The sequence below is a fragment of the Xyrauchen texanus genome, chromosome 21 (genome assembly GCF_025860055.1).
Source record: "Xyrauchen texanus isolate HMW12.3.18 chromosome 21, RBS_HiC_50CHRs, whole genome shotgun sequence".
Classification (NCBI taxonomy): domain Eukaryota; kingdom Metazoa; phylum Chordata; class Actinopteri; order Cypriniformes; family Catostomidae; genus Xyrauchen; species Xyrauchen texanus.
In genome coordinates this window covers 43,524,422-43,550,825 of record NC_068296.1, presented here as the reverse complement: position 1 = coordinate 43,550,825, position 26,404 = coordinate 43,524,422, and the positions used below count along the sequence as shown (strand labels likewise).

At 45.5% G+C, this 26,404-nt stretch overlaps 1 protein-coding gene across 1 annotated transcript in view; it reads left to right on the top strand.

Moving 5' to 3' along the window:
- The first annotated feature begins 11,267 nt into the window (after positions 1 to 11,267).
- Positions 11,268 to 26,404, top strand: part of LOC127661528 (tubulin beta-3 chain) — a 36,178-nt gene continuing 21,041 nt past the window's right edge. Inside the window, exon 1 of the mRNA XM_052152270.1 lies at positions 11,268 to 11,363. Within this exon, the coding sequence (XP_052008230.1) occupies positions 11,307 to 11,363 (57 nt within the window). The 5' untranslated portion in view covers positions 11,268 to 11,306. The remainder of the gene's footprint in view (positions 11,364 to 26,404) is intronic.

Here is a 26,404-nt window from a genome sequence, read left to right as displayed (position 1 = left end):
GCCTCCTCCTCGGCCCCCGGGTCGTTGGCCGGTTTCAGTAGGGAGACATGGAAAGAGGGAGAGATACGGTAATTAGTGGGGAGTTCGAGACGGAAGGTAACAGGGTTAATTTTCTTTTGGATCTTAAAGGGGCCTACGTACCTAGGGCCGAGTTTTCTGCAGGGCTGGCGGAGGCGGAGGTCTCGGGTGGAGAGCCAAACCCATTGGCCTGGGGCGTAGTCGGGTCCGGGACGGCGGTGACAGTCGGCTTGTGACTTTGTGCGGTCCACGGCCCGCTGTAAGTGGACGTGGGCTTGGTCCCAAACTGCTTCGCTGCGCTGCAGCCAGTCGTTAATGGCGGGGACCTCCGAGGGTTCTCCGGACCAAGGGAAGAGAGGAGGCTGGTACCCCAGGGTGCATTGGAAGGGGGTCAGTTTGGTGGATGGTTTGAGCAAGGAGTTCTGGGCGTATTCAGCCCACGGAAGGAACCTGCTCCAGTCCGACTGATTGTTGTGACAGTAAGTTCGCAGGAATCTGATGATTTCCTGGTTCAGCCTTTCCGTCTGTCCATTGGACTGGGGGTGGTAACCGGAGGTGAGGCAGAGGTTGATATTTAGGAGACGGCAGAAGGCCTTCCAGACCCTGGAGGTGAACTGGGTCCCCCGGTCCGAGACAATTTCTTCGGGCAGACCGTAGAAGCGGAACACGTGTTGGAACAGGTGTTCGGCGGTTTGGAGGGCAGTGGGGAGCTTGGGCAGAGGTATCAGGCGGCAAGCCTTGGAGAACCGATCCACAACCGTGAGGATGGTGGTGTGCCCCTGGGAGTTGGGTAGGTCGGTTATGAAGTCCACAGCTATATGTGACCATGGACGATGAGGAATGGGGAGAGGTTGGAGCAGGCCGGCCGGTGGTTGTTTTGGAGACTTAGCTAGGTTGCAGACCGGGCACTTCTTGACGAAGTCGGCGGTATCCTCGGTAGGGTCCCCCACCAGAAGCGGTTACTCAGAAGGCGGGTGGTTGCTGTGATTCCGGGGTGGCCGGAACTTGGGGAGTCGTGCACCCAGCTGAGTACCCTCTCCCGGAGGCTGGGGGTACGAAGGTCCGATCCGCAGGGCACTCAGGAGGAGGTGGGACTGAGACTTGAGCCTGGGTAATGTCGGACATTAGATCCCACTGGACAGGAGCCAGGAAGAGCTCGGGCGGTACGATGGGCTCGACGGCAAGGGTTTGGGCAGTGGTCTCGTGTTGACGGGAGAGGGAGTCTGCCTTGGTATTCTTGGAACCCGGGAGGTAGGAGATGTTGAAGTTGAAGCGGGTGAAGAACAGGGCCCAACGAGCCTGTCTGGGGTTGAGCCTCTTGGCGGAGCGGAGGTACTCAAGGTTTCGGTGGTCCGTCAAGACCTGGAACGGTTCCCTGGCCCCCTCCAGCCAGTGACGCCATTCTTCCAGGGCTACTTTTATGGCTAGCAGTTCCCGGTTTCCAACGTCATAGTTTTGCTCGGCGGGGGTGAGTTTGCGGGAATAGTAGGCACAGGGAAACAGCTTAGGTGGGTTTCCGTGGCGCTGGGAGAGGATGGCCCCGATACCGGTGTTCGAGGCGTCCACCTCTACCACGAAGGGGAGGTCAGGATTGGGGTGGTGCAGGATGGGTGCCGAGGTAAAGCGTGCCTTGAGTTGAGTGAAGGCCTGGAGGGCTTCGGCTGACCAGTGGAGTTTATTGCCACCTTTCTTCAGCATGGCGGTGAGAGGGGAAGCAACTGTGCTGAAGTTGCGGATGAACCGGCGGTAGAAGTTTGCGAACCCCAGGAAGCGTTGGAGCTCCTTCACCGTGGCGGGCTGAGGCCATTCCAGGATAGCTCACACCTTGTGGTCATCCATGGCCACTCCATCTGGGCTGATGATGTACCCCAGGAAGGCTACTGACTTCAGGTGGAACTCACATTTTTCGGCCTTGGCGTACAGCTGGTGTTGGATGAGGCGTTTGAGGACGGTCCGGACATGTGAGATGTGTTCCTCAAGGGAGTTGGAGTAAATTAGTATGTCATCGATGTAAACGATAAGGTAGCGGTTGAGAAGATCTCTGAATACATCGTTGACGAAGGATTGGAACACTGAGGGGCTGTTAGACAAGCCGAACGGCATCACCAGATACTCATAATGGCCGGTGGTGGTGGAAAAGGCAGTCTTCCACTCATCTCCCTCCCGAATACGCACCAGGTTATAGGCGGAGCGCAGGTCCAGCTTGGTGTAGATCTTTGCATTTCTCAACTGCTCTAAAGCTGCGGGTACGAGTGGCAGGGGGTATCTGAATTTGACGGTGACGTCATTGAGGCCGCGGTAGTCGATACATGGGCGAAGGGAGCCGTCCTTCTTACCCACGAAGAAGAATCCGGCGGCTGCCGGGGACGTGGAGGGCCGGATGAATCCCTTGGCCAGTTCCTCCTTGATGTATGACTTCATGGCCAAGGACTCGGGTTCTGACAGGGGAAAGATGCGGCCCTGGGGTGGTGTGGCTCCCGGTTTGAGATCAATGGCACAATCGCTAGGTCGATGGGGCGGAAGTTGGGAGGCCTTGGCCTTGCTGAAGGCCTCGCGCAGGTCGGCGTACATGGGGGGTATCAGAGCGGAGTCGTCGGGAGCTTCCTGGGCCTTGGTGGCCCCCACGGTTAAGGGGTGGATAGTTCTCAGGCACCTCGCCGAGCAGTCGGTGCCCCACTGCGTGATTTGACCGTGCCGCCAGGAGAATCGTGGGTCATGAAGACAGAGCCAGGGGAGGCCGAGGATTACCGGGTGGTGAGGGGAGGTGACGAGGTGCAGACGGATGGTTTCGGTGTGCAGTGCTCCTACCTGCAGGCGGATGTCGGTGGTGGTGTTGCACACTTTACCGGTACCCAGGGGCCGTCCGTCTAGGGCCGCCACTGCCAAGGGAGGTTCACACACAGTCAAGGGGATGCCATATTTCTTACAAAAGTCCACATCAATGAAATTCCCAGCCACACCAGAATCGATCATGGCGTGGACATTTAAGCTATGCGATTGGTAGTAGAGTGAAATGGGTACATTCAGGCTGGAACTGGATAGAGTGGAAGATAGTAACAAACTCACCCCTGGCTGTTGTCGTTCGGGCGGGCGCGTCGGGCAGTTGGAGCGGATATGTCCGGCCTGACCACAGTAGAGACAGAGGCGGTTGGAAATACGGCGTTCTCTCTCCTCCGGAGTGAGGTGGGCGCGGTCTAATTGCATGGGTTCAGGAGCCGCTTGACGCTGGGGTGCAGGAGCGGGCTGCGGGAGCCATCTAGCTGGTCGTCGGGAGCGGATGAGGTTGTCGACACGGATAGCCAGCGAGATGAACTGTTCCAAGGTGGCCCCCTCATCGCGACACGCCAGCTCCGATTGCAGATCCGCGCTCAGACCCTGGCGGAAGAGGAGCTTTAGGGTGCACTCGAGCCAGCCGGTTTGCGTTGCGAGGGTGCGGAAGATGAGTGCGTAATCAGCCGCTGTGCGATTTCCTGACGGAGGGCCAGCAGTTGCTCACCGGCGCTCTTACCACTTTCAGGGTGATCAAAGACGTCGATCAGGCTCTGCATGAACGAGTCGAAGGAGAATTGTGTGAAGCCCTGATTGTGCCAAACCGCGGTCGCCCAGTCGAGAGCACGGCCCGTCAAAACGGAGCTGACGAAGAGAATTTTGCTCTGATCTGTCGGGTATACTGTCGGTTGCTGTGTGAGGAAATTGGTGCACTGCATGATGAAGCCTCTGCACTTCGAGGGCGTGCCGTCAAACTTTTCCGGGAAGGCGAGTCGCGGGCTGGCGGCTGCTTGGGGGAGTGAATCGCCGACTGGCGTCAGGTTAGCTTGAGGAACCGCGGGTGCGGTCGCGGGAGCCGGCGCGGGTTGGAGCACTGCCTGTACAGTACGCATTATCTCCTCGACGGCTGAAGCGAGGCGCCCAAGCTGGAGCTGTTGCGCGGAGAGCTGGTTCGCCTGCGCAGAGAGTTCCTCCGATAGGCGGGTGATCACCGCTGGATCGAGTGTAGGCGAAGTCTTCTGTAACGCAGACTCAGGTTGGTTGGGATCCATGTGCGGTTTTATTGAAAACAGGCAAGCTCAGATAATACAGGCAAGGGTCTGGTGCAGGCAATCAGAGTAAAGCAGAGAGGCTGAAGAGTAATCTGGGACAGGCTAAGATCAGGGCGGGCAGCAAACAAACGTAGTCAGGCAGACTAGAGTCTAATGGCAGGTGGCTAACAAACAGGAACGGAGAGAAGCTAGATCGGTACACGGGAAGACTAGAGAGGTAAACAATAATGCTTGGTAATGTCGCCGGGGCAGAACAAGACTTCGCAAGGAAGGAAACAACTGGCGTGATTAAATAGGGTGAGGTAATGGGCAACAGCTGGGGCGAGTAATTAGTACTCGGGTGAATGCGGTCTCCGGCGGGTCGAGGAGGAGGCGCCTCCAGCCGTGTCTGTGACATGAATAAAGAAGGCGTATCCATGTTATGAATTGTTTTCCAAACCCAAATTTTTCCAGCACCATAAACAGGTACCCCCCTTCCACTCTGTCAAAGGCTTTTTCCACTTCTAATGAAAGCACTATTTCAGGCTTTTTCACATTGGATGGAGCAGAGATCATATTTAATAGACTTCATATATTTGATGATAGCTGACGACCTCTGATGAAGTCAGTTTGGTCCTCAGAAATTATTGAGGGGAGACATGTCTCCAATCTTCTCGCCAGTGTTTTTGCTAGTATTTTTACATCAACATTTAGAAGTGATATAGGTCGATAGAAACTGCATTCAGCAGGGTTCTTATCCTTTTTAAGGATAACTGAAATAGACGCCTCCATCAAAGTTCTTGGCAGTGTTCCTATAGACAGGGAATGGTTAAACATATCTAGTAATAAAGGGCTAAAAGAGTGGATAATTTTTTATAAAACTCAGGCGGCAGCCCGTCAGGCCCTAGTGTTTTGCCTTGTCGCCATATTCATACAGCATCCCTCTAGATCTCAGTATGCTTTTTTCTGCATTCTCTGTAGACGTGAGATCAAACTCAGTTTGGAGATTAACTTTTTGTTGGTGTAGCTATGGAGTAGGATTTATTGCATATTGCCTATCGATTTCAGATATTTTATCGATTATGTCTGTTTGTGTCTTTCTGCGTTGCTTATTAGAGTAAGAGGAGTACGAAATGATTTGCCCTCTAATGTTAGCTTTTAGGGTTTCCCAAAGTAATGATTAATTAATTTCTTCTGAGCAGTTAAAACACAAAAACTCGTCAATAGCTTGTGTTATAGTAGAACAGAAGGCATCATTGGACAGTAGTGTTGTATTGAATCTCCATTGTGGGGTTCCCCTTGATGGAGAATCAAATCTGAAAACTATTAATACAGGGGAATGATCTGATATGACTATTGCTGAATATTCAATGGAGTGTATAGGTGGTAGCAGTTCTTTATCAATACAAAAATAATCTATCCTCGAGTAGACATGATAATAATAATTCCTTACATTTATATAACGCTTTTCTAAGCACTCAAAGTGCTTTACATAGCAAAGGGATGATGTGACGGCAGCCATAGTGCGCCAGAACGCCCACCACACACCAGCTATTGGTGGGGTGGAGAGAGTAGAGTGATGTAGCCAATTCAAGATGTACATGTGAGTAGAATGAGTAGGCTCTGGTGTCATTATGTAAGAATCTCCAGGGGTCACAGCTTCCATAATCCTCCATGAATGACTGTAGTGTTGTCGCCATTTTAGATAGATTGGTCACTCTGGTGCTTGAGCGATCCAGCCAAGAGTTCATTACACAATTTAGGTCCCCCCGAAAATTAAATGATGTGTATCCATATTTGGGATAGTGGATAAGAGTGCAGCCATGAATTCGGCGTCATCAAAGTTAGGAGCGTACACACAGACTAATGTAACAGGTAAGTGGAATAATCTGCCTGAAACAATGATGAAGCGCCCATTACGATCAGGTACTATGCTCTCTTATATAAATTGAATTTTTTTAGAAATTAAAATGGCAGCCCCTCTGGCTTTTGAATCAAATAATGAACTAAATACTTGTCCTACCCATGGACACCTAAGTCTTGTATGATCATTTATCTTGAGATGGGTCTTCTGGAGGAAGACAATGTCCGCCCTGTGTAGTTTAAGATGTTGAAAAACTTTTGCCCTCTTAACAGGACCATTTAATCCGCTCACATTCCATGAAATTAATTTGACCTGTAGTTTATCTATTCTACCATAAGCATTTATTTCACTCATGTACACTAATGTATACGATAACAGGAAAAATATGATAAACAACTAAAGACAGTATATGAAACCAATTGTACACATAACAGTAGATACACCTGGCATTTGTATTTAAAGGGTGTGACCAACATACCCCTCCAGACGTCCCTCCCCATAAAAAAAAGAAAAAGAAACAAATAGAATAAACCCAGCAGCATTAGAACAGTCTGCTGGTGTTTTTCAAAGCCTATGCTCGTCCTTCCATGGAAGCGAGCTGCAGATCTACTACACAAGTCCACTCCTAACAATGCAGTACAAACTATCCCTTTATCTAACACAAGAAGGGATTTGCTCCGGTTATTGAATGCATACACTGCAAGTGCACTTACAATAAACCCCCCCCCGCAAAAGTTAAGCTTCTTTCCAGGTTTACCCAATTTACCCTACTCAACACAAAGCTCGCCTTTAAGTTTCATATTCTAAAATGCGACTCAGGCGTTCTGTTAATTATCCAAAATAGCATGTAATAGCCTATCGCCCAGGCTATTTACTGTTAGCATATCTCAAACCTTTCAGATGTGGCAGGCATCATTTAGCCTTGTTCTTCATCAGTGTTGGCTGGAAATTTTCCTTTCATCTGATCGTAGAATGTTTCTGCTGCTTCAGGGGAGTCAAAGATATGTTTCTCCCCGTTGACAGTAATGAACAGGTGAGCAGGGTGTTGTAGGGAGAACATGATTCCAGCCGTATAGAGTTTAGCCTTGTTGTCCTTGAATGCCGCTCGTTGCTTGGCCAGGCTTGCACTCATATCGGGGAAGAATAGGATTCTGTTGCCATTGAACTTTATGTCTTCCTTCTGGACCTTGCCCATCGGAGCACACGCTCCTTATCCTGATAGCGATGGAATCTAACAATGATGGCTTGCGGACGTTTTCCCAAGGCAGGCTTTGGAGGTAATGTATAGTGCGCTCTGTCCAGTTCTGGAGATGTGGGGGAAAACATTCTTTCCAACAACTGTTTGGAGAAGCTCCGAAATGAACTCCAATGGTGAGCGTTCTTCCAGACCTTCAGGTAAGCCAACCATTCTTAAATTTTGTCATCTGGAACGATTCTCAAGGTCCTCTGCTTTGGATGCTAGTGCAGCATTGGCTTTCTCCAGCTGATCAAGTCTTGTTGTTAGCTCTGCTAGCTCATCACTATGGGTAGGGAGTTTATTTCAATGGTCTTTATCGTTTGGTTGTGAGAGTAAAATGCAGCACTGATGGTTTCGAGAGACATCCATATAGGTGTAAGGGAGGTCTCTAACGATGTCGTGAGGAACGTTTTGAGTTCTGCGGTCAAGCTTCCTTTGTGTTTTTCAAGCTCCTGCACCAGGCTAGTAACGGTTAGCGACTCCTCCATCTTAGCTGTTGATGCTGCTTGAGTTACAGCAGAATCCTTTCTCTGTCGCAGTTGTCTAGACATTGTAAGCTAGTTGAATCGTTGAATTGCTTCAAAATGTAGGCAAGTTTACTTTTTAGATAGGGTCAAAAAGGGCAAACCCCGAAATGGTGCACGTAAATTGTGAAATATGCGGGAGCTGTCCCAAAGCGTGTCTGCCCTCTTACATTGCAAAGCCGGAAGTCGAGTGATATGTATTTCAAGTGATCATGGAGTGAGAGATAATGCTGATGTTTTGACATGTTTTGATAATGCTGATGTTTGATGTGAATGATATCCACACATTCACTGACAGACAGACAGGGTCCTGCATTTAAAGATGAAATGATGTGTCCTGTATCAAATCAATACGGGATGCGATTTGCCCCATTTTAAAGCAGGTCTGTTGGCATCGCAGCAACATTGTTCAAGATCGTTAATTTAACTTTTATATTTGTTGGAAAGGGACTGTCTGAAAAGTCCACACTTTGTGCTAAAACTGTGGAGGATGTAATAAAGGACCATCTGAAAACATCAGCAAGTGTCAACCCTAGGTGTATATACAGTATGTAATGTCACAGGGAGGAATCAAAATCCCCAACTCTTGCTCTCTGCACTGCTCTCGTTACTCTGGTTTAAACTAGATGAACATAAGTGGAGTGATACAAACTGAAAAGAATCCCAGTGCTGTTTTACTGTGTACCAGCACTCTTGGAATGCCTCTTGTCTAATCAGATTCGAGGACAGGAACTCACTGTCGTGTAAAGTGGTTGTTTCTGTGACAGCTTCAGAGCTCTCTATGATGCATGACATATATGTCTGGATTCATATATTAAAGGAGACCTATTATGCTCCTTTTTACAAGATGTAATATAAGTCTCAGGTGTCCCCAGAATGTGTCTTTGAAGTTTCAGCTCATAATACCCCACGGATCATTTATTATACGAAGTTGTTAATGTCTCTTTTTGGGTGGAATCAAAAACATGCGGTGTGTCTCTTTAAATGCAAATGAGCTGCTGCTCCCCACCCCCTTTCAGGAAGAGGGCTGTGTCTTTACAGCTTGTGAACAGCGTAAAACAAATAAATAAAAAAATTTACAAGCAACAAAATTGGCAAAAAACTTATTGATATTTAGATACAAATTTACATAGTATTGCTAGCTAATGTTTATTTAGCAAGTATCACAGAAACTGCCAAAAAACGTTTATATCAAAAGAAGAGGCTTGCTGATGGCGGTTACTACAGTGTACTACATATACTACAGCAACAACAAATCAGAACCAATTTGACTGACAGCGTAAATACTGGAGTTCAGCAATATATGTATGAACCAGTGTCAGACACGGATGAAGGAGAGACTCCGGCAGAAGTCACAACTGTGAGAATGAACCAGGACATTTCTGAATGATTAATTGACACTGTGGGGAGTCAGTCTGGCAACCGATATTTGTCCTCCCATTAGTCTTTATAATAAATACTGATACTTTACCTTATGTTAAACATTGGTGTGATTGCTTCCCAGTACATGCACAGAGTTTTTAAAGGTTGCACCCTAATTCCCCTAGACCTAAAAAGGGTTTGTAACATGACAAAATTTTCAAAGGATCTCAACACTCCACTCTCATATAATTTACTGAGTGTAGAAACTCCCCTCACAATCCACTCTGACCAGCAGAAAGGGGACTTATTAATACATAATTTTGGGTTCAGCCATATATTTGAGTCAACATTTAAAATGTCTGAATTAAACACTGGACACTTTTGTCCATCTGAGTGAGAATTAGAGATAATGGGGTGAAACTTAACTTCTCAGATTAGTTTGATAGAAAGGGTTTGCAATGGCAAAATAGGGGCAAGAACCTCTTCTTCAATACAAAACCAGGGAGTGGCTCTCTCAGGTGGAAGCGACCAATGAGCCAAATGTCTGAGACAGAATGCATAATAATAAAACAAAATCTTTGGTAGGCCAAGCCCACCTTTGTCAATCAGCATATGCAGCTTACTGAAATATAATCTGGGTTGTTCACCATTCCAAATGAATGACTTCACTATGCTATAAAATTGCTTGAAATAAGAGAGGGGGACATCTACAAGTAGCTTGTAGCAGGTAGTTGAATTTTGGAATACAATTAATTTTAATAAAATTATCCTATCCAATCATAGATAACTGTAATGAAGCCAACCTGAAAATTCACATGAAAATTTGTGTTAAAGGGTCAAAATTAACTCTGAAAGGCGCCTGGCTGAAAAGCCATTACCTGGCATAAAGTATTTAATAAGAAAACTACATAGACAATGCAAGTATGAAATTAAAATTTCGATAATAAGAAAAATTCAGGGAAAAATTCTGTGCAACCCTTTAAAATATAATGGTGATAAACAGAAACTGAAATATGAAAAGACTGAATGATGAAAACCTTTAGGGTTGTTTTATAAAATAAATATCAGATTTTCCCAAAATAAAATACAAGAAACATGTCTTGTAGAAAATGAGTGTTACGTCCCTATTTAGTCTAGGGTTGAAGGAACGTGTAACAGAATAAAATCAAAGAAATAAATGATGTGATGTGTGGAGGCAGCAAAGTTCAACTCCCAACCCCAATACTTTAACAAGGATAACCCAAGACAAACTCAGAAGCAAACAAGGGGTTTTATTCTTATGAGTGATGGAGGATTTCAAGGCTTCAAGAGGGGGAAAGGAAAAATAACAAACATAAACCCTCTAACTATTAAGGGGGAAAAACTAACTAGGCTACACAAGAAAAGAAAAGGAAAAATACAATAAATACTCTAACTCCCTGACTAACTTAACCAAGAGAAAACAAGATACAATAAAGAGAAAAAAACCACCCACCTCTCTACCAATCCTTTCTCCAAAGACTTAACATAGTAATACTAATAATAAAGACTTTAACACAGAAAAATATTAGTAAATAATAACTTACAACATAACAAAAAAACTCTTGTTGTAGGCACAAATTACCACAAGAGTGTTCAACAAGATGACACTGAAAAGGATCAATCAACTAAATATAATTAAAAAGAACATTTCAATAGAACTTCGGGGTTGAGATTTGGAACCACACGATGCAGCCTCCACACACACACACACACACACACACAGGTCTATGGAATCATGCTGCTTAAATCCCCACAGCTTCCTCTCCTCCTCCTCCAATCACATCAGGTTACCAATCATTGGAGTCAGGTGGCAGCCATTACTTCCTGCTTATGGTACAGAGAGGGAGAGAGAGAGAGAAACAAAAAAAAAAAGAAAAAAAAGAAACAACAAACCCAATACGTCTTTGGACGTAACAATGAGTAACAAAACTATTAACAAATACAAATGTAAGTACAATAACAGAAGTATGTTCGGTGTCATGTTCATCTCAGAAAAGATCTAAAAAATATCTTCATGCCTCTGTGGTACTGATGTTGCACCTCTGTTTATATGACACTACAGATCATCAATTTCTCATTGGCTGATACTGGACATCAGTGACATGATGGAGACTGCTGACATCATGACTTCTTCCCTCCTTCACAGACACTGTGCAGTACAGTGGTATAAAAGAGCTCTGCACAGACTAACACACACACACACACACACACACACACAGACCCTCACCCTCTGCAGAACACAAGGTCCATCCACAGACACCATGAGAGAGATCGTGCACATTCAAGCAGGACAGTGTGGCAATCAGATCGGAGCCAAGGTAATTATGGCATCTTAAAGCAGTTCATGTTATATTCTGTGTTACTAATGTATTCCCAGATGGCACAAATAGAAAATGTTGTACTCTACATGACTTTATACAAGAAAGGCAACTCAGTTAAAGTGTCTGACCTGCCAATATGACTTAATCGCTCATGGTCATAAAAAAAACTGTTGTTTTATCATTGTCCTCTGGTCAGTTTAACATAGAATGCTACTGAACGTTAATGAACAGAACAAAATGTAATTATCATAGCCTTTAAAAAGATAATAATTAGCACCATTATTTCAAGTGAGCTGATTTCTCAATATTGGCTAAAATATCAAACACACAGGGCAAGTCTGAAGGTGGTTTGAGAATTTTTTAATGAGTCATTGTGGCACACAGAGAGAGAGAGCGATAGAGAGACTGTGGCGTGATGCTGCTGCTGCATTTCTACTGCGCAGCTGCTTCACACACACACAGAGGAGCTATTGAGCTTTATAAAGCAACTATTGAATCTTTTCAAATGATTTCTTAAGAGATTAGAAAAGTATGAAGACAGAGGTCTGGGTAGCTCAGTGAGAAAAGACGCTGACTACCACCCCTGGAGTTGCGAGTTTGAATCCACAGCTTGCTGAGTGACTCTGAGTGACTCTCAACAAGCCACGTAATAAGATGTGCGGATTGACGGTCTCAGACATGGAGGCAACTGAAATTCGTCCTCCATCACCCGGATTGAGGAAAGTCATTACGCCACCATGAGGACTCAAGAGCACATTGGGATTGGAACTCCAAATTGTGGAGAAAAAGGGGAGAAAATAATAAAAAAAAATTAACAGATTGCATAACAAACACATGTTGAATGTTTTGTGTAGATAATTTATTTACTCATTCTTAGTTATTTGAGAGTACATGCATGTAACTAGGTTATTAGGAACCAGCTGAACAGTCAACGTAAAACTTGAATAACAAACTGAACTCAAACATATACTGCAAAACAAACAAAGATGCACACGCAGCTTCGTGCGTCTCTCTCTCTCTCTCCCCCAAACTGGCAACCCCCCCTTTTCTCTCTTCCACTGATTAGTCAACTCAGTGCTAGGCCCGGCCACGCACCCTCCTTGTCACACTCCTTCACCACCAGATTCAGGCCAGGGAGACCTCCGGCCTGACTTACTTTTGTGCTTTTGTGTTGCCCTTTCGGCCATCCTTCCTCCTGCCAGGCTTTCCCACCTCCTGGTGGGAAATGAGGGGAGGGAGAGGGAAAAGAGAAAGAGTGAGCAAGAGAGTCAGAACTAGAGAGAGAGAGGAGAGAGAGAGAGAAAAAGTGGCTTGCCAGTCCCTGGACACGCTGTCGCCTGGTCCTCAGTCAGCTGGGTAGCAGTCCTCCGCGACGCCGGGCGTTGCCCCCTGGTGGATGGCAGCAGATCCTCAATCTCCTTTTGCATCTCTCTCTCTCTCTCTCTCTCTCTCGCTCCCAAACTGGCATCGCCGGCTTGTCCTTATCTCCCTCCCAGCTGATTAGGATGATTCAGTGCCGGGCGTGCGTCCATCAAGAAATTCAGACAGTAGGGAGTGAACATAAAGTGCAGAGAAATCTAAATATATAAATAGAAACCTAAATATAGAAAAGCTATATAGAAATATAGAAACCTAAATATAGAAAAGTATTAGGAATAATTCACAAAAAATTTTAAATTCTCTCATAATTTACTCACACTTATGCCATCCCGGATGTGTATGAATTTCTTCAGCAGAACACAAAATGTTTTTTGAAAATTAAGATTTTTAGAAGACTTTTTGTCTTCAGATATTTTTGGCTTCCATTGATGTAAAAGTTTTGTGCATTCTTGAATCGATCACGTTTCTGTCTTGTCGAATTCACAAAATCTGGGAACAAGAAAATTATGTGATTCTTCCAAGAAAGCTTTCATTTGCTCCTCACCTCACGCAACACAAGATCTTTATTGGATGATCGGGCCTATCTTGCTCAGCCGATCTGCGAGCCTGGACTCTGTGAGCTCACTCGATTTCCATCTTATGGCCTCTTATATTGAGCAGACTCGGGAAGAGCTTGTCTAGGAATTTCACCATATCTATGCCTTCCTCATGCTCAGGAATTCCAATAATTTTGACATTATTTCAACAGCTACGATTCTCCAAATCCTCCAGTTTTTCCCAAACGCGTTCCAAATCCACTTTGGTCGCAAGCGGATTAGCAGCTAATTCCCTCTCCGATGACTACAGATAATTGATCATATCTCGACGTCCCCAATTCTTGTAACCAACTCAGAGAATTTAGTTTCCATCACAGTAATCGACTGACACATTACAACAAGATCCTCTAAGTCAGCAACAACTTTCGACAGCATCACAGAAATGATCGCCAGTTGACGCACCCTCTTCCGCCGCACCGTCCACACAGAGTCCCTTGTCTGCGGGCCCATCCAAGGCACTAGCTTGAGCACGTAAGTGTCTTTTAATATCTCCAGAGCCTGAGGATTCTGAATTTTTTGCCATGTTGACTTCAAAAAACAGATATGTAGTAGGGTGTATTGAATCTCACCAGTTTATAATAAAAAAATATTAAAAACTTGACTATTATATCACTTTTTAAGATATGGATTTATATAGATTAATTTTATGCTACCTTTATGTGCTTTTTGGAGAGTCAATATTTTGGCACCCATTCACTTGCATTGTATGGACCTAAAGAGCTAAAATATTATTCTAAAAATCTTAATTTGTGTTCTGCAAAAAAAGTTATACACATCTGGGATGGCATGAGGGTGAGTAAATTATGAGAGAATGTTCATTTTTGGGTGAACTATTCCTTTGAGCTTGTTTGTGCATAAGCTGTTAATATGTCATTCTCTTGCTTATTAATTTGTGCTTTCACAAAATCAGTGGCTGCCAAATGAAAGCAAGCAGGACAGGTTAATTATGGTTGTAAGTGCTAATTAATTACTTAACATGACATTGCTAGTGCAGAGATGTGTGTTTTGCTACTTAGTTTCTAGGGTGATCCCATCTGGTTGCTAGGCAGTTACAAGGGTGATACTCAAAAGGCTCTTTGCTAGTTTGAGTCAAATGAGCCAACCTGGAAATCTCTACTATGTTCTGTAGCAGAGATATGTATTTTGCAACTTGGTTGCTAGGGTAAGCTCATTTGGTTGCTAGGTAGTTGTTAGAGTGATACTAACAAGGCTGCTTGCTATCCAAAATCAATCAAGCCAACACTGAAGTCTGTATGACATTCTGATCCAAATATATCCCACTGAGCCATTTTGAATGGAAGTCAATGTGGTTTGGTTGCTAGGTTGCTCTATTTGGTTGCTAGGGCATGGCTAAGTAGTTTCTAGAGTGATACTTAAAGGCTTCTTGCAAGCCTGAGTCAAAAGAATCAAACGTCATATCTCTATGATGTTCTGTTGCAAATATATGGGTTTTGCTAAATGGTTGCTATGGTGACCTCATATACATGCAGCGTTTGCTGCAGCTAGATTATAACATGATGGCTTACAACACAGTAAATCATAATTTCCTGAATCTTATTGTGAAGAAAACTGGCGATACACAGCTCTTTTAAGAAGAGAGAGTTTGTTTTTGTGTGTTAAAGATGGATCAAAGTGAATATAAAGGTGAGAGTGTAGACTTAGCCCATTATACACTGGAACAAAATATGTCTTTTTTGGCTCTATATGTGTTTTGATACTTGTTAATAGGGTAACACAATCTGGTTGCTAGGCAGTTACCAGGGTGATACTCAAATGGCGCCTTGCTAGCCTGAGTCAAACAAACCAACCCAGAAGCCTCTTTGATGTTCTGGTGCAAAGATATGTGTTTTACTACTTGGTTGCTTGGTTAACCCCATCTGGTTGCAAGGCAGTTACCAGAGTGATACTTATCAAGGCTACTTGGCATCCTGAGTAAAATAAGTCAACCTGGAATTCTCTACGATTTTCTGGTGCAGAGATATGTGATTTGTTACTTGGTTGCTAGGGTAAGCCCATTTGGTTGCTAGGCAGTAACCATGGTGATAGTTATCAAGGCTCCTTGCTATCCTGAGTGATACAAGTTAACCCAGAAGTCTCACTAAAGACTGACTGCTCACCCAATTAAAACCAACTCTCATGCCTTTAGGACATTCAGATCCGAAGATATCACACTGTAATTGAAATCAATAGAGCTGATTTCTTGGGAGCTCTACATAGTTGCTAGGGTCTGGCTAGCCAGTGATCAGAGTGACTCTTATTGGCTGCTTACTATCCTGACTCAAAAGAGCCAATCCCTAAGTGTCTATGATATTCTGTTCTGAAGATATCCATCTGAGCCATTTTGAATATAAAGTCTATGGTGGTGGTTGCTAGGGTGTTGTAAATGGTTGCTAAGGCATGGCTAAGCCATTTCCAAGGTGATACTTAAAGACTGATTGGTTGCCCAAAAGGAGACAACATCCTGCCTAAAAGGGGAGGCCAACATGTGGCAATACGACACATGGGCTCAGCAGCCGCACTTGGAAGAGGAGCAAAAAAAGGGGGGAACTCTAAAAACACATCGACCGGGGACAGAGAGAGCTTGTAGTAGTTTCTACCCATTTTGTGAAAAATCACTCAACATCTTTGGGATTTTGATTTCAGAAGAATTGACTTTATTCTCATACAACAAAGCCGAGTTGCCTGCAGAACAACCAACCCATCTCTGGGTTTTGGTTCACTTAAATAGAGTCTTCTAACAAGGTGGGGCTATTCCTATGCTTTAACCCTGGTCAGATTATTTTATTTTATTTTAGACACCTGCCTCACCATATATTTTCTCAGCAGTCATGAGAGCACATATGTGAGGCTATTCCTGTTCCTGCACAGACCTCTAAAAACACACACACACACACACACACACACACACACACACACACACACACACACACAGAGTAAAAGACCTGCTTGACCATCAGAAATAATTGTAGAATAAAATGGCATTGATTACACATGATTAATGTATATTTAACTTGATAAAAATACACCACAAGCTCTGCCCAAGGGAGATGCGGTTCCGCCGACTGGGATACTATACCGCGGAATATACATCCCAGGGGTTAACGGTGTAATTGGCACCTGTAGAGCACCTATTCCAGCACAGGCATATTAGACCCCGTAGTGGGGCTGGCTATGAGCTCTTCCGCTGAGTTCGCGAACCATGGTCAAGGGAGGAAGAACATCAAGAGTCTCGACTGGGGGGTTAAAGCACACGTTTTCGTCTCAGGGGAGGGGAAAGGCACAATACGCAAGCGATACACCCATCCAGCTGTTCTGTATTACCGAAATCTACCTGTTCATACCTGAAAGAACATGAGAAAAAAACGGCTCAACCTGGTGATTGTAAAATCTTGCGAAGGTATTGAGTGTTGCCCAGCCCACTGCTCTGCTGAGAGGTGCATTGGCCAGTGCTCATGAGGAGCCACACTCCTTGTAGAGTGTGCTCGAACCGCAAAGGGGCGGGCACGGCCTGGGTCATGGAGAGATCCTATGAGTGGAAGAGGCATGGCCTGGGATGATTCAGCTTCCGCGTGCCTCTGAGGAACCTTATGATCAGGTTGTGTTTCCCTAGGGACTTAAGTCCACTGCATTGTGATGTGTGGCTATAGCAGCTATGTACACCTTCAAGGCGGAGGGGACAGCTGCCCCTCCAACCTCTCTTGCAGGAAGTAAAGCATTGACCTGACTGCGCATCTCTGGCGGTCTTCGCCTCGGGAAGAACACCAGTTCATGAACAGGTGCCACTTCAGGGCATAAAGCTGCCTCATAGAGGAAGCTCTGGCCTGAGTGATCGTGTCTACTACTGCTTGTGGTAGGCCACTTAGGTCTTCCACGTCCCATTCAAGGGCCAGACGTGGAGGTTCTAGAGGTCTGGGCGAGGATGCCAGATTGTGCCCCATCCCTGAGAAAGAAGGTCCCTCCACAGAGGAATCTGCCAGGGAGATGCTGTCGCGAGGAGCGGGAGGTCCGAGAAGTCTGGGTGGGCCAGTATGGGGCCACGGGGGTGACTTGTTCCTCGTCCTCCCTGACTTTGCACAGGGTCTGTGCAAGAAGACTCACTGGTGGAAATGCGTATTTGCACAGCCAACGGGCCAGATGTGTGCTAGCGCGTCTGTCCCGAGGGGGGCTCCCACCAGGGAATACCAGAGCGGGCAGTGGGAGGATTCCCGGGAAGCGAACAGGTCTACCTGTGCTTTGCTGAATTGACTCCAAATCAGCTGGACCACCTGAGGTGGAGTCTCCCTCTCGCTCTCTGCTGAGTGTTGCCTGCCACGACAGCGCATCCGCTGTGGCGTTGAGGCTGCCCGGTATATGAGTGGCCTCAGCCGCTGCTGACTTCAGAAGAGGAGATGGTAGGAGAGTTGGAGATTTACATATGCCTCCTTGGAGATTTACATATGCTACTGTCGCTGTGTTGACCGGACCAAAACATACTTGCACTGGATCAAAGGCAATAGCCTCACAGGGCGAGTAATACTCTAGGCAGTTGATGTGCCAACCAAGTCACGGTCCTGACCAGGAACCGGCAGCTGCATGCCCATTGCACAAGGTGCCCTAGCCCAGTTTGGAGGCATCTGTGGTGACCACGACATGTCTGGACACTTGCTGTAGGGGAACTCCTGTCCATAGAAACGCAAGGTCTGTCCAAGGGCTGAAAAAGTAGAGGCAGAACAGCATCACTATGCCCATCTCGAGTCTCGAGTCTGAAGCCAGTACTGAAGCGGTCTCATATACATCAACTTGAGCGCCGTGACTGCCGCTGAGGATACAATATGCCCCAGGATCCTCTGAAAGTGTTTCAGTGGAACCACTGTCCTCCACCTGAATGACTTCAGGCAGTTCAGCACAGACTGTTTGCACTCGCTTGTGAGGCACGGTATCATTGGGACAGAGTCCCATGCCAAGAAACAAGATGCTCTGAACCGGGGAAAGCTTGCCCTTTTCCCATTTGACTCAAAGCCCTAGAAGGCTGAGGTGCTAGAACACAAAATCTCTGAGCATGCACAGCAACTCTTGAGAGTGTGCTAGAATCAGCCACTAGTCAAGGTAGTTGAGTATGCGGATGCCCACTTGCCTTAACAGGGCAAGAGCTGCCTCTGGACATGAGGGGACAGGGACAGGCCGTAGGAAGGGTCTGTGTCAAGGTAGAACAGAGACATGAAAGTACATATCCGTCAGGTCAACTGCCACGAACCAATCTTGATTCCGGACGCACGTCAAAATTTGTTTCAGTGTCAGTATCGGAAGTCTAAGTTTCTTCGGGAGACTATATAAGGCCCGGTTCAGAACTCGCAGGTCCAAGATTGGCCGCAACCCACCACCATTCTTTGGCACGAAGTAGTAAGGGCTGTAGAACCCTTTTCCCCATCTCTGCTGGAGGGACCTCTGCATGCAGGGTGGCGGCATTCTCATCCTGCACCGAAGTTAAGCGGACGCCACTGAACTGGGGCGGGTGCCTGGCGAACTGAATCACATAGCCAAGTCGGATGGTCCTGGCCAGCCACCACAACGGGTTGGAAAGCGTTAGCCACATGTCCAAGCTCCAGGCGAGGGGCTCAAAGGGGATGATCGCATCTGACGTACCTGGGGGTGGGGCCTCGCCGAGGGGGGGAGCAGGCAACGGCGCGTCGAGGAGCGTCGCTTCGACCTGAGGTGGCTGTGCTGAGGGGGAGCTCAAAGCACTTACACTGAGGAGGAGGGCCTCATGGGCCGTCCTCGAGACTTGTCACAACCAGCTGGTCTTAGCACTTACAGGGCCCTGTGGACAGCGATTATGTGACCCAAGGAGTGAGGAAACTGCTCTTTTTTTCCAATTTGGGTACCGCAGCCCGTTTGGGGTGGGGCAAACAAAAAGCAAACAAAAGATTTACCTCCCGGCCCTCCACCGGGTAATGGAGTGGTCAGGAGACCAGCTCCTTAGCAGACGTCTCACTCCCTGGGTCATCTGCTTCAGGTGCGCTTAGGAGCCTTCCGGGTCCTCATGCCGGCCCGGAAGACGGGGGCGTCAGCTTCCTGCTGGAAGCTCTACTCTGGGGCCGAGAACTGGGCTCGGGTTGAGGCGGAGCTGCATGGGCTTTCGCCGCCGCAGGGGGATGCCCTTGGTGAGCAGATGGGGTGTGGGATCTTGAGCCGTGCCGGGGCAAGATTTGCTGGATGGCCTCCATCTGCTTTTTCACCGCCGAGAACTGCTGGGTGAAGTCCTCAATGGTGTCGCCGAAAAGTGTAATCTGGGAGAAGGCCGTGTTGAGCGTGCTTTGTCGGAGTCCCTCATCTTGACCAGATTCAGCCACAGGTGGTGCTCCTGGACCACCAACATGGCGTGGGCTTCCCCATCATCGAGGGTAGTGAGAGCGAATGAACCAGGAAGTCTGTTTCGGTGCCATCCACGACCTCATGAGTCATGCACCTCCAGGAAGAAAGGAAATGGGGGCATGGCCGTGAGCGGCACTCCGAACACAGGAACCAATCATCGTGCCGCGATCGCTTGGGGGAGGCTGGAGGGTTACAGTCCAAGCAGATACTCGCGTGAGGCGGGCTGGTCTCATTTCGGAAGCGGATGGGGCAAACGAGCGTGCTGGAGAATGGGAGGTCTGCTGGGAATTACCCTGCGAAACCACGCCCGTTGAACTCCACAAATCGCCTCCAGTGCCAGTCGGGCCGGCCTCATACCCGTGGGTAGAAGGCGCAGCGAGGGGGGCAGCTGGAGTGGCTTTCCCCCATTTGAAGAAGGAAAGCCACGACTGTAACTTTGCCATGGTCATATTCTCGCATTGAGAACAAACAATGCCTCAGTGTGATCGCTGCCCAGACACGTGAGGCAGCGCCTGTGGCCGTCGGAGGCAGAGAGATAACGATCACTCACAGGAATCACACAAGGACAGAAAGGCATATTTAAAAAGACGTTCAATGTCAATGTGTGTGCTGTTTTAAGAAATGTATTCTTTTAGCAGAAAATATTCTCTTTAGTAGCGCTGTCGAAGCGCCCAGTGGCGAATCTGCAGTTGGCATGCAGAAGGAGAGAAAGCCACTGGAATGCGCTGTATATCCAACAGCATACGCTTCTGTTGAGGTGAATGGAACAGCAGTAGTATTCAGCTCACTGAAAGTACAACCGCTCAGCAAATCTGAATGAATCCTGCATACCAGCTCCCTTTTATACCCGTATGTCTGGGGAGTGGCATGCAAATTCCACTCGCCAATTTTCATTGGCCTTTTCTCAAAGATCCGAAGTGAACGGGGCTTACGGGGTAAAGTGAGTGACTGAAGGGCAACAGATGTGTTTGTCAATAATAGAAAACAATTGCTTTTGCAAAAATTGCATTTAGAGAAAAAACAAGGAGGGTCCCTGACTTTGTATGTTCTGCATGTCATCGTTTTCATTTTAGACACCAAGTTGTAAAATGTAATGAAGAGAAATATTCAAGAAAAGGTTGTATGATTTGTATGATTTCTAAACAATGTATTACTCACAGTTATGTCCACAAATGTTGCAACACATGTGCTACAGACTGTCACATTAAAAAGGGGCCCAGAGGTACTCTGTGGATTTGTTACGGTTGCCATAGGAAAGTACTTGATAGTCTGATGAAAATGTTGCAAACATTTTGTATTGGACTCTGTCCCACAACAGCTTAAAAGTTTAAATAGTTTAGAACAGCGTTTAATTGCAAGACACATTCCATTTATGAAGATGCTTGCGATGCCAAAAGGGGGCAAAATGATGTCCATGTACCAGTCACGTGTACCATCTAATTTTGCAGAAAGATCCAAAGTTCTTCCAAGAACAGAAGACAGTTTGTTAATTTTTTACTTTTAACAAAGAGGATAAAAACATTTTCCAAAACAAAAAGGTGAACATTATGCTGCATAACTAATCCACGTTCACTTTAAAATTATGAATAAATGGTTTAACAAAGATAATGTTTGGCATTAGTTTAACAAACAGGTTTAAATTTACATTTATTCATTTGGCAGACGCTTTTATCCAAAGCGACTTACAAAGAGGAAAACATAAGCGAAGCATCTTAAGGAAAAGTGCCATACTACAAAGTTTTACTAGCATCAGAATAGCATTCAGAACATATTTAAGTGCAACAAGAATTGTTTTTTTTTATTGACTGGCTCTTGGAAAAGATGTGTTTTTAGCCGTTTTTTGAAGACAGAGAGTGAGTCAGCTTCATGGATGGAGTCGGGAAGGTCATTCCACCAACATGGTATGATGAAACTGAGAGTCCGGGAAAGTGTTTTGGTGCCTCTTTGTGTTAGTTCAACAAGGCGACGTTCCTTAGCCGACCGCAGGCTTCTGGCAGGAGTTTACTGCCCTGCAAAAGCAAAAGACCTTAACTCACTAGAGTGTGAAACTGAGAAAAATGACTTTAAAGTTTCTGTTTTGTCCAGACCAAAGTATTATAGGTAGGACTCCCAAAATTTCACAACTAGTTGCTATACTGAAGAAATGTTTGTATGCAAAAAATCTTGAGCTCAAAATTGACCTTTGACCCTTGTTTGGCAGTTACTGTACTCTGCCTTTGTATCATGTGCCAAAAATCATGAGTCATGCAAAGGCAAAAGGCCGTAACTGACATATAATCAATATTTACTTGCTGTTCACCATACTTACATCCATTATAAGAACACCTAACCAAGGTCTAGTCATCATGGTATTTGTTTTAAATTATATAGAAGACCTTTGGTTGTTCCTATTTAGTGCTATAATGATCAGGATAGTGCGGCAACACTAACACAGTTAAACAGTATAAAAGATAAGTTACTTTGCAGTACAGTATGTACAGTATGAATAAATACAATAAATATTTTCACAATAAAGATAATTTAATTATAATTGAATACAAAGGTATATGTATTTAAATGCAAGATATAGAGTAATACTTAATTAAACATTGGACCAATACATTAGAGATTAGAGACTGCTCATTCCAAGTTTTTTACTGCTCCAAATAAAATCTTACTGAAAGCAATTTTTTGAGATATCAACCTAAAATTTGGAACACAACTTGTCCATAGGTATATATGACAAAGCATTCTTGAAATACAACCATTTAAGTTTGGATAGTGATTTTCATGTCTATGCGAAAAAAGGGGGAGGGGTGACAGTTAAAGGGTTAAGGGTTAAGGGCCACCAAACTGCTCAAGATGCTCAGTCAACGAACTCGACTTGGATTACTACTTTTTAATTCTGAGATAATATAGACAGAGTATACCGAAAAAAAGTTGGAATTACTTTTACTATTTAGGTTAGCCTACTTTGTACGGACGTTAGCGATAACCAGCTGTAAAATCTGACGTGAACACCTGCAAGAAGGAAATATGGCTCAAACACGTATGGATTGTTGTGGATGCAGCAGATGACGTGCATTGCTATGGATTATATCTTCTATGGATTATATCGGATTGCATGGAAAGGTAGGATGCCTCTGTATTTAATATTTGGTTTTCAGCATCTGATGTGAGGCGAGTGTCAGCGTCAATGTTAGCGCTAATTTACGTGACACAGATTAAATTTTGCTAGCTCCGGGCTGTCACTGACATTGACAGATCTGAACCATCACCCTATCACATCGCTATCACAGAGTAATAATACAAACAAGCAGTCGGCAGTCTACACTTTATTTCAAAGATGTGTCATGTGTATGTTACGCGGTTTGGTGACAATAAAAGAGTGGTAATCTTTGACAGTATGACAAAGCCAGAGTACAGTAACATCACAGCGGCACCGTAACATCTCTCTTGATGCCAGGCGAAACAAAGTCAGAACACCTTAACTCAACTTCAGCGTGCCGGAACAAAGGCTAAGAGCCGTAACAACTGTTACGGCGTTCTGCTGTGGTTTCTCTTATGGTTTTGGATGTTACGGTTGTCATAGCCCTTTAATTTCTCGTTAAAACAATCAAATTGACTCACGATATTTATTCACATGATAAAGGAGATCTTGAATACCCCAAAAATGACATTAACTCATTTTTGACCAAACATGATGTTACGGCGTTTTGCCTTTGTAGGGCAGTGTAGATCTACATAAATGATTTTAGGTATGCTGGAGCAGACCCAGTGACTGTTTTGTATGCCAGCATCAGAGCTTTGAATTTAATACGTGCATCAACCTGCAGCCAGTGGAGAGAGACAAAGAGTGGTGTAACATGCGCTATCTTTGGTTCATTAAAGACCAGATGTGCTGCTGCATTCTGGATCATTTGGAGAGGTCTAATTGCACATACAGGGAGGCCTGCAATGAGAGAGATACAGTAGTCCAGTCTAGTTATGACAAGTGACTGAACAAGTAGTTGTGTGACATGTTCAGAGAGGAAAGGTTTTATTTTCCTGATATTGTAGAGTGTAAATCTACATGATCTTGCAGTCTTTGAGATGTGGTCTGTGAAATTTAGCGTGTTATCGATGGTTACCCCTAGATTTCTGACCATTTTGGAAGGCGATACTGTGGCTGAACCCAGCTGCACGATGATGTTGTGATCTGGTCTTTAATGAACAGCGGGATAGCTGGAAAGACAAGGAGTTCGGTCTTGGCTGGGTTGAGTTGCAGGTGGTGTTCCTGCATCCAGGCCGAGATGTCTGCCAGAAAGGCAGTGATTCGAGCGGTCACTGTGGTGTCGTTGGGCTGAAAAGACAAGTAGAGTTAGGTGTCAACAGCATAGCAGTGCTAAGAGAAACCATGTGACTGAATGATGGGTCCCAGTGATGTTCTGTATATGGAGAAGAGAAGTGGAGCAAGCACTGATTCCTGAGGTACCCCAGTAAGTAACTAATGTGGCATGGATACCTCACCTCTCCAGGCTACCTTGAAGGACCTATCTGAGAGATAGGAAGTCAACCAGTCAAGCACAGTTCCTCTGAAGCCCAGAGTAGAAAGGGTGGAGAGAAGGATCTGATGGTTGACTGTTTCAAAGGCTGCACAAAAGTTCCAGCAGAATCAGAACGGATGATTTGGATTCAGCTTTCGCCTGTCCCAGCGACTCTGTGACAGACAGCAGGGCAGTCTCGGTGGAGTGTCCACTTTTGAAGCCTGACTGATTGTAATCCAGCAGCTTGTTCTGTGAGAGATAGGCAGAGATCTGATTGAAAACTGCCCTTTCAAGTGTTTTTGCCATGAATGGGATGAGAGAGACTGGTCTGTAGTGTTCCATCTGTGTGGGGTTAAGTGCAGGTTTTTTCAGCAGTGGGGTTACTCGAGCCTGATTAAATGTAGTGGGGAAAGTGCCTGTAAGTAGAGATTTGTTAATTATGTGTGTAAGTGCAGGTAGGATGGACGGAGAGATGGCCTGGACAAGGTGTGATGGAATGGGGTCAAGCGAACAGGTGGTGGGGTGGTTGGAGAGGAGGAGTTTAGAGACCTCAGTGTCAGTCAGAGGAGAGAACATAGAGAAAGAATGGATGCATACAGGAGCCAGGTGTTTGACAGGGTGTGGTGTAGTGAATGTATTGCTGATGGTTGTAACCTTATGTGTAAAAAATGTGGTGAATATATCTGCTGTCAGTGATGTGTCAGGTGGTGGAGGGGGAGGACAGAGAAGTGTGTTGAATGTTCTAAATAAGCTACGAGTGTCTGTGGTGCTGTTGATCTTGGTCTGGTAATAGGAGGTTTTTGCAGCTTTCACGTTATCTGAAAAAGTTGCAAGCAGAAGTTGATATTTACCTAGATATGCTGGATCTCTAGATTTACACCATCTTCTCTCAGCTGCTCTGAGATCAGTCCGATGTTCACGAAGAACGTCAGACAGCCAGGGGCTGGGTGGTGTAGTATGAGCTGGTCTAGAGGAGAGAGGATAAATGTTGTCTAGGCAGGTTGTTAAAGTAGAGTTAAGTGTGTCTGTGGCAGTGTTTACATCAAGCATGGAAAATACACTTATTGTGGGAAGAGAGGTAGAGACATCAGTGGAAAGGCGAGAGGGTGAGAGGGAATGGAGGTTACGGCGAAAGGAAACCAACGGTGGAGTCGGTTTTACTATAGATGGGAGAATCATGTTGAATTAAACAAAGTAGTGATCAGAGACATGTAAAGGTGTAACAAGAATATTTGAGGTGGTACAGTTATGTGTAAAAATGAGGTCCAGCTGATTGCCCGATCTGTGAGTTGCTGTGGTGTGTAGTCTTTCCAAATCAAATGAGGCCAGAAGAGTATTCAGTTCAGTGGCCTGGGGCTTGACTTGGTGTATGTTGAAATCACCAAGAACCACAAGTGGCCTGCCATCCTCTGGCAAGGAGGACAGCAGGACATGCAACTCCTCAAGAAAGCTTGTCAGTTGACCTGGAGGACGATAAATGACAACAACATGTATTTTTGTGGGATGCGTTGTAGTAACGGCATGGAATTCAAAAGATGTATTTTTACATAGCGCGAAGCCTGTGGTGAAAAAGTCATTGTGAAGCGGATCAAGGAAGGGACGGAAACAGACGTCAGCTTAAGGGGTAAGCTTTATTTTTACACTTAATTTTCCTTTTGTCACACACAACTATTCTCTGCCTTGTGTCAGGCTCTCTCCCTATGCTCTGTGGCTGCCGGCTTTTTATCCGCTCTCCTCACGCTACTGCAATTAGAGTAAGTAAGTAAGTAAGTAAAGTTTATTTCTAAAGCGCTTTTCACAGATAAAATCACAAAGTGCTGTACACGAGAAAGGTAAAAGCAAAATCTTATATAAACAATATAAAAATATATACAATACATATGTAAAATCAAAGTGACACTAGTTAAAACCCATCAACCAAAAGCCTTCTTAAATAAACAAGTCTTCAGATCTTTTTTAAAAGAGTCAACAGAGTCAGCCAGACGCAGAGACAGGGGCAAGGCGTTCCACAGTCTGGGGGCAACAGACTGAAAAGACAGGTCCCCATGGGTTTTATAACGAGTCTTGGGGACCATAAGAAGGTTCTGGCCAGAAGACCGAAGAGTGCGGCTAGAGGAGTGCTGACTCAAAAGGACCTTGATGTACTGTGGGGCCTGACTATTTAATGCCCTAAAAGTCAGCACTAAAATCTTAAAATCAATCCTAT